Raw genomic sequence first — 9,137 nt, forward strand, 5'->3', positions numbered from 1 at the left:
CATTATTACCATTACAAACAAACAAACAAAAAAAATTAGGACCTTTCTTCAGGCAATGCAGAGTGAGATGAACTAGAACGTTATTTTGTTATGAAGAAAAGCGGTTTCTCCAGTAAATTTCTCTAGGGATCGCTGATAAAGAGAGAAAGGAAACAGATCTTCAGATGAAGTGTGTGGAAGTAGGTGGGGGCGCGGGGGGGTGGGGAGGGCGAGGCAAGGATAGAAAAGATTGCTCTTTTTCCTTCTAATGCCTTTCAGTTCTTGGAAGAAGGAACTGTACAAAATAAATACAAAGAAATCTATTGAACCTGGGGTTCCCAAACACTGTTCTGGGCAATGTTATTAGCTGTGCTGCCAAAACTAGGGATCCATGGTCAAATACATTTGGCAAACAACACACTACATTCTCTCTTAGAGCAGCAAGCTAAACATTAACCCACTGGAAGTTCTGAAAGGTTCTGGGGTAAGACCACCTGTTCAACTGTATTGAAGCCAGAGATTCCCACACCCCTTTGATGATAAAATATTGTCTAAATAATCCACAAGCAGAGGAGTTTATATTTATTTCTGTTAAAAATTCAGAGAAGAGTTGAGGTGCCATTTCCTTTCTTTAATCTCCAGATTATTCTACCTTCATTCGTCTCTAGTCTCTATTAACTCTCTTCTCTGAAGTTCATGATGGTTGATCCCTTCTGTGAGTTCTGACTGCTCCCACTTACTAATGATGGGCGGTCTTCTCCCATATGTGCCATTTTAAATTGTGAAGAGAGCTTTCTATGAGGATTCCTAACAGTTCCCGTCCTTCTAGAATTTCTTTTGCACTCCAGCCATCCCCAAAGTAGCCAAGGGGCTACTTTTATGTTGTTTCGGTGCCTCAAGGGTCTGTCAGGGTTTATATTCACTACAAATGTAAATTCGTGTCTCAAATCCAAATGAAGGTCACTGTCAGGTTTTAGATCTGGCAGAATCTCGCCTCCCTGTGGCGTCCCTCTGCTAAAGAGTAGATTGTTTTTCCCAAGACACCATTCCACGGAGGGCCTTGCTCTAGTTTTGCATCATTATGTGGAGGACTGCAGTCCCACCTCTCTGGCTAATCCATGCCCAAGTTTTCCTCCTGTCTGTAAAACTTTGGTCCCTTTCTTATAGTATTTGCAGTTTTCCCACTTGCTTTTAGTTTAGTTTCATTGTTGCTGTTCTGCATTTTCTGGTCCCTGAAGGCACCCCTTACTTTCTTGCCAGCTAAGTTGTGTGTGGAAAAGTAAGGACCAACTCACTAAGCATCGTGTTCTGAACGCTGGCAGTTCTGTGAGCTACACAGCCTGCATTATCACCCCGGAGTTAGAGCTCTGTGTTAGGCACATGGCACGGGAAAGGGCACTAATAGTGTCCCTGGCAACTCAGACCACACCCACTCCCAGCTCAGCAGGCTCTCCAGAGTAGAAACTTGGTTCTACACAGCTCTTCTCGAAACCTGAGAAGTCTAAATTGCACTATTAACCCACTGCCTCGTTAGCCCTGCCCAGGATGTCAAGGGGGCAAGGGAATCAACGTTTTTCTGTGTTAAATGGTGACTTATAGAAAGCTGCCTCTATATCTGAGCCTGCAAATCCATTAAAAAGCTGGGGGCCCGCCAGAAAGTGCCTTTAAGCTTGGCTCTGTATTAATTTTCGTGACTTTCCTGTAATGAATTGTAGCTTGCCGGAGTCATTAGGAAGATTCTGACAGGGAATCAGCTGGAAATCTGCTGTTCTTGAAGGACTCAATTTATCTATCTCTGATTCAGTGCCTGAGCAGTCACGTAGCTTGGAGGGGTCAGCCAGGCAACAGAGCCCATAGCTGTCGGTTTGATTAAATTGCAAGTGTGTGCATTGACTTTTAATATATGCATCACACAAACTTGAGCCAAGAAAATAACTACTTTTTCTTGCCACCTTTTGCTCATTCCCTTTTCAGCATTCCAGGCAAGAGTTAATTGAAAGCTTCTGTTTGTTGGCTCGGTGGCTAAATCACAGGCCTCAATTGACAGATTGAAGCTGTACTTTAGCAAGATGACATTATGTCTCTTAGAGAGAGCAACCACTGAAGTCTTATAGTGCTAAGTATTGCTGAGCTATTAACTTAACTGTCTTTTAACCTTCCTGTAGTTTTATATTCTCTGTTTTCTGAATGTCTTGATCTACTTTAAAATATTTGTTTCTTCATACATATTTTATATTTTGCTTCCTAGCTTATTAACGTGGCCTTGGGTAAATGCATTTCCATTGAAAATACCACAGCCATTCTGGAAGACTGTGACGGGAGCAGCAAGGTATGCTGAGCTGGGGGTTTCTCTCTCATAGTAGGTGCAGTTCACAGCACTGGTGTAGTTGGTAAGTGTGGGGTACAACACATTCACGACTCACTTGAGAAATTGGTTTTTGCTTATAGAAACAATAGTTAATTCTCATCTAAACTAATAAAAGAGAAAAATGGTAATTGGCATACGAGCTACCCTTTTCATTGGCTAATCAGGGCTATATGCAAATTAACTGCCAACTCAGATGGCAGTTAACTGACCACAAAGATGGTGCTTAATTTGCATATGTAGGCACAATGCAGGGAGGCGAAAGGGAAAGCCGGAAGAAGCCCCCTGCCACTGACAGTGATCAGAAACCCAGGGGGGAGCTAAGAGCTGGGGGCTGGGGCTGCCTTTGCCCTGCCCCCCAGCCATGATCAGAGAATCAGGTGCCTTTTCCGTCCTGGCCAGTGATAGCAGGAAGTAGGGGTGGAGCCAGCGATGGGAGCTGGGCACAGTCGAAGCTGGCAGTCCCGGGAGCTAGGGGTCCCTTGCCTGGGCCTAAAGCAGAGCCCACGATCGTGGGGCTGCTGCAGCTGCGGGTCCCTGCTGCCCGGGCCAGACACCTCAGCCAGAGGTGTCAGGCCTGGGCAGAGGCGGAGCCTGCACCAGGGGGAACTGGGGGTCCCCTGCCCAGGCCTAACACCTCTGCCAGAGGCATTTTAGGCCGGGGCAGGGGTAGAACCAGCCATCGCTGGGAGCAGGGGCAGAGTCAGTGATGGGGGGGAGCTGGGGGTCGCCTGTCCATGCCTAATGCTTCTGCCAGAGGCGTTAGGCCTAGGCGAGGGGTGGAGAAGGAGATCGTGAGGAGCTGGGTGTCCCCTGCCCAGGCCTAACACCTCGGTCAGAGGGTTAGGCCTGGGCATGGGCAGAGCCAGCTATTGCAAGCAGGGGCGGAGCTGCCCAATCCTGCGATTGGAGGGTGATGGGGGTCAACGCTTGAGGGCTCCCAGTATGTGAGAGGGGGCAGGCTGGGCTGAGGTACACTCCCCCCCCCCACACACACACACCCAGTGCACGAATTTCGTGCACCGGGCCCCTAGTATAATCATAAGATGTGGGTACTGAAGTCAACCCAGGAGAAACGCAGATCTGGCTCTATCACTTGCAAAGTGTGTTAATTTTCTACGTTTCTTAACCCTTAGGTAGATGGCAGTAATGATAGTGCCTACTCTAAAGCTAGTGTGAGAATCGAATTAGATAAATCTATGAAGGATGTAGAACAACACCTAGTATTTAATGCTCCACAAATGTCCACTGCTATAACAGACCAAAAAAAGTGAAAAATAGCACGTGATGTATAAAGATAAAGTAATAAAGAAAAAGATGGGACATATTTTTAAATAATTAATCTCAGCGAGCAATTTGATTCTCTGATTCTATCCCCTGCCCCCATTCTTCTATATCTGAAGGAAATCATGTAACTCCCATAATCCATGATCCATAATGGAAGACCCTGCAGCAACACTCCCACAGACTCAGAGCACAGTGGTTAGGGGAGAGAGTGGCCTGGGGAGAACTGAGCAGGGACTCCGCAGTGCTGGAGGGGAGCTGGAGGTGATGGCACCTCCCTCTCCAACACATGCTCCCCATCTATTCTTATTTTGTGGGGAGAGTTTCTGATTTGGGTGCCAAATAGGACTCACAGGGACATCAATTCATGAGTACAACTCAGTCCCCTAAAATTGTAGGCCACTCTTAGGTAGAGAAATTATATTTTTGTGGTAACAGAGGCTTGCTATCCCTTTAGAGACAGTACCAAAACATACTACTTTGATTCAACTAAGAGATATTGCTTTTATTTTGAAGCACATTCCATCTCTACCTCTTCATTCAAAGCTGCTACTAAAAGAAAAGGCATTTTGTCATCTCTGCGGCTATAATTCAGCTGTGGATTGTAACCTGAGACTAAAGGGACTGTTAATTAGGAAAAAAGAGGAGACAGTTGAAAGGGAAAAGTGTCAAAAATCAATGGAAAGAAATAACTTTTATGTATTAACAGTTCTCAGAGGAAACAACTCACAAATAGTAAAACAAAACAATATTAGTCCAAATTATATGAAAATAAAATATTAAATAGTGCAATCCTTCAAGTCTCATCAGTATTTTATCTGAAAACCCAAGTTCTGGTCTCATAACCATTGAGTCTCTTGAGGGGAGACTAGGAGGGAAAGGTATGAATCCTGCAACCCCTGCCTTCCACAAATGCCATCTCCCTTTCTGTCTTGTTACTCCTTTTCAGCGTCTGCTTCCTGTGGTTGGTTTGAGTAATAAAAAGTAAAGAAACTTGGTGGAAATTAACTTATTTTTGCCAGAAATATTGAGACAATATAAGCCAGTGACTACAGCATTTATAATTTTTAAAAAAAGCTTAAAAGGAATAAAACCCTAGGATTGTAGGATTGACCCACCAAGCCCTATCTTTCACCTTACCTAAAAAGTCTCTTTAGTTAACTTCTCAATCAGTGGAGATGTCCCTTTGCAAGGTACTACCTAGCCTCTCTTCATAGCTGTATAGCTCCTTTATATTGTGTCTATGCTTCTTGTGAACATAAGAAACATCCAAACCTATAAAAAATGTAATTAGTCTATTTGAACCAAACTGATGGCATATACCAGGGAGTAAGATCCCAAATGCTCTGCAGTGGTCGGCAAACTCATTAGTCAACAGAGCCAAATATCAACAATAAGACAATTGAAATTTCTTTTGAGAGCCAAATTTTTTAAACTTAAACTATATAGGTAGGTATATTGTTATTAACTTAATTAGGGTTCTCCTAAGACTTAGGAAGAGCCCCACTCAAGGGGCCAAAGAGCCGCATGTGGCTCGCGAGCCTAAGTTTGCCTCCCATGGCTCTAGAGAATAACAGTTTTGCAGTTTCTTTTGTGCATGTGAGATTAAGGAAGGTATGTAAGGAAGTGCAGGAAGGAGGGGGAAAGCAAGGCCGGGATTGGATTACAGGTTTGTAGTCCAGATTATGTGCTCTCACACATTTTTGAAACAGGTCTGAAAGGGTGGTCACCCTTGGAGGGGTCTTTAAAAGGGAACATTTCAAAAATGTCTTAATCTACATGCACAGAAACAATGGACAGGGCTTGCTTAAGGCAAAGTAAGCCTTTTACCTAAGAACGTACATGCCTGGGGCATGACCACCCACCATGACCTGCCCTGTTGGGAATTTGTGATCAGATCACTCAGTGAGGTTACTTTCCATAGAACCACCTTTTATTCCCCATTCTCAAATTTTAATATACACACAAATCACCTGGGGAGTTTGTTAAATGTGAATTCTGATTCAATAGGTAAAACACATAATAATTACACATTGTTTTTGTTATTAATCACTATGCTTTAATTATGTTCAATTTGTAACAATGAAATTGGGGGTCACCTCAACATGAGGAACTGTATTAAAGGGTCACGGCATTAGGAAGGTTGAGAACCACTGATTTAGATAGATTTTACCAGCAGCCTTTTTTTCCTAATACGTTTAAAAATTTTCCACAGATCCAGAACCTTACAGTTTATTAACCAGGCAGGTCATACTAGGTTTTAAATAACTGAAGAAAATAAATAAAAATTTGAAACATGGTTCCATTGCCTGAATTGGTATTTATTTTAGACTTTGGTGACTCCCCAAAACTGGACTTCTCCCAGAGAAGTTCTTCACATTATCAGCAAAGAAAGATTTTTAACATTTCCTCTAGGAGTCCAATTGTCTAGCATAATCATTTCCACAAGGTAATTTAGGACCCTGACTTGGATCTCCTGGAGCCCCACTGGCTCAAGGCTGTAATCCTGTGGTGGTTTGGATGTTCCAATACTTCAAGCACCAGGTTGTCTGGGATTCCCAGCTCCTGGAATGACATTTATTTGCAGATATGTACTAACTGGACTACGGTGTATTGTTGCAACTAACGCTTTTGAGGGCTTCCGTAAGTGTGCGAAACACTTGACAGTCATTACCCAAGCCTCTGAGACAGACACGTTGAAGGTGCTACCCAACTGAAAATGGAGAAAAATTAGATTAGATGGATTAATATTATGCTTCTACTATGATCAGTGTTGAAAGTGGCAGTACCTGGATTCAAATACGAAACATCAGACCAGAGTGCCTATATTTTTAACCTTTGCTGGCAAAGATGTTGGACAAAGCCCTGACCTGTGTTTTCCACCTGAGGTAACCTTTCTCTTACTCATTCCTTCCACAGCTTCAACAGTTTAATTACACTTGGTTAAGACTTATTAAACATGAAGAATGGTGCTTGGCTCCCGTCCCTGATCAGGGAGCCTTGAGGCTGCACCCTTGTGATAACAGAAACAAAGGGCTGAAATGGCTGCATAAATCCACATCAGCCTTTCACTCGGAACTGGTAAGCGAAATATTTGTATCTCTTCTTTTCCACAAATCCAACTTCCCACTAAATGTGACAGGAAACCTCACTGGCAGCTAACTCAATCTGAAGATTTCAATGTGTTTGTGACAACAGAGGCAGTGAAAAAGTTCTTACAGAAAGATCGGCATATTTTTGTAAATGATCAAATCTTTTTTTTAAAGACTTTATTGGCAATCAATTGTTTTAAATAGAAGTCACCAGGTTTTGTTGGTTGTATTGCTATCATCATCTGTTTCTAAAGTTGTTGTTTAGTCAGGTAACAATGCCAAAAGTTGGGCTGATAGGCTAGAATTGGTTTGCATCGGTTACCAGAAAAGCTTACAGGGCGAGTGTATGGGGAAAGTAAGAAGCGGTGTGCTCTCCCCAAGGCCTGCACTTTACTATGCATCCGATTCCCCATTCTGCTTTCTCCAAAAAGGGGCATTTGCTCACGCCCTCTGGTTTCCAGAGACCTGGGCTCTCCCGGGGTGCTAGAGCCAGCTGCCACCAGCTTGTGGGAGCTGGTTGTGATCAACTCTTACCAACTGCGCCTTCAGGGAACCTGCTTTGGTAAATTCAAACCAGCCACGGTGGGAGTATTTACATCCATGCTACAAATCAGGGGGTGTTTTTCCAGCGGTCCAGTGGTTCATGCTTACCAGAACATCCCTGCGACACCCTAGTCCCGCAAAGTCCTCTGAGCTTTTCCCAATTCTGTTTCAACAGGGTACAAAGTCATAAGCATTGACGTAGGACGTTGGAGTGGCAGAAATAATGTCAGAACTGCCTTCTCAGATTACCCACTGTCTCTCTAGGAGGTAGCCGCCAAATCCCCTAAATGCACTGAGTGTATGGAGACCATCCTTTTGCTCAGGAACAGCCCCAAAGTAAGCCCACTTTTTTACTAGGAGTGCCTCCATTCCTTTTGGTGTCACAGCCAGTGAGCATTCTTCTCAGGATAATTTTCTTCCTGCCCAAGGTCAAAATCAGGGCCTGAGCCACGCATTCTCCAGCCTTCCCCCCTTTAGATTTTCTCTGTTACATTTCAGTTCCTTCGGGGCATGTTTTTTCTCTTTAGTAATAATGATTATTATTGAGTTTTTCTGAAAAATTAGGAATTACTAGTGCATAAACTGCTAATTTTATGTTTTATGGTGTTGGGAAAATCCATAAATATGTATCAAATAAATTACATCTTACCTTCTGCTTCTCTAACCCTGTGCCAAAGGAGGAAGAAAGAGGGAGAGAAAAGTAGAGATAGGGAGAGAGAGAGAAGAGAAAAAGAAAATACAGAATATGAGGAGAACAAAACCCTTACCCCCACCTTGTTTGTGACTTTAACACAATACATAGCTGCTTTCTGCCTTGAGTTCGCCTTTTCATGCTGCTAGACGTAGAAATGAATATCTTGAAAATGGTCTTTTTTCTTCTTTCAATATTTTGGTAGTTTTCATACTACCCCTTTTAAGTCCCCCAAGACATGAAAGTCTTAAAAAGAAAAGGGAGAAATGCAAAATAAGACTATGAATGGCAGGGGCATGTCTCCCTTTTCAGAAATCATTAGGAGTTGGGAGCTTCATGGAAGGAGGAGGAGTAATGGTAAGCTTGACCCTGATACCAATGAATTATTAAAGTTATACATTGATAAGCCAGCATCTAAAAGATGTTCTCTAGGTCAGCCCTCCCCAAATGCTCCGGAATAAGGTCACCTAAAAGTAAATAGTTTCATAGGTGGCTTCTAGGACTTGGGGAATGGAATACCCCTCTACAACATGTGTCTTTAGGTTGGGGACACGTTTTTGATGTGTGTGGGGGTTTTTGTTGTTATTGTTGTTGTCGCCTCCCACACAAGCCCGGACTAGGTTCAGGAAGCAAACCTGAAACCCAGGTAGGTGCCCTTGATTGTAATCGAACCTGAGATCCTTCAATGTACAGGCTGATGCTCTAACCACTGAGGACACTGGCCAGGGCTGGGAACAAGTTGTTTAGTTACCTCTTTACAATCCAGCAGCAGAACATTGTAGGTAGTCAATGATAATGTTGCTCAAGTTTAACTCCTTTACAAAACCTTGAGCATACTCAAGCATCATATTGCGAAGTTCCCCAAGGGAGTTTGTTACAGCGCAGCTTCTGATTCCATAGGCCTATGGCGAGGCTGAGTCAGCATGTCCCGCTGTCTCCTGGGTGATGCTGACGATAGTTGCAGTGGAGAGGTCTAACCCAATGACATGCTTGATCATCTAAGTTAAATCTCAATTACATTACAAATGATTCAGTAGATAAAAGCGTTTAGAATGATTTTACCAGAGGTCTATTTTTTCTAACATAGTTTTGCAGGAACTTCTGTAAAATAAATTATTGTCAGCCCTGTTTAATAATTTTTAAAAAGTATTATAAAACTCTCTCTCTCTCTCTCTCTCTCTCT

At 43.1% G+C, this 9,137-nt stretch overlaps 1 protein-coding gene across 1 annotated transcript in view; it reads left to right on the top strand.

Moving 5' to 3' along the window:
• GALNT5 (polypeptide N-acetylgalactosaminyltransferase 5) overlaps positions 1–9,137 on the top strand; it is a 44,697-nt gene that overhangs the window by 33,042 nt on the left and 2,518 nt on the right. Inside the window, exons 8-9 of the mRNA XM_006767374.2 lie at positions 2,228–2,308; positions 6,548–6,709. Coding sequence (XP_006767437.1) covers positions 2,228–2,308; positions 6,548–6,709 — 243 coding nt within the window. The remainder of the gene's footprint in view (positions 1–2,227; positions 2,309–6,547; positions 6,710–9,137) is intronic.

This window comes from Myotis davidii, unplaced genomic scaffold (assembly GCF_000327345.1).
Source record: "Myotis davidii unplaced genomic scaffold, ASM32734v1 scaffold433, whole genome shotgun sequence".
In the NCBI taxonomy this organism is placed as follows: domain Eukaryota; kingdom Metazoa; phylum Chordata; class Mammalia; order Chiroptera; family Vespertilionidae; genus Myotis; species Myotis davidii.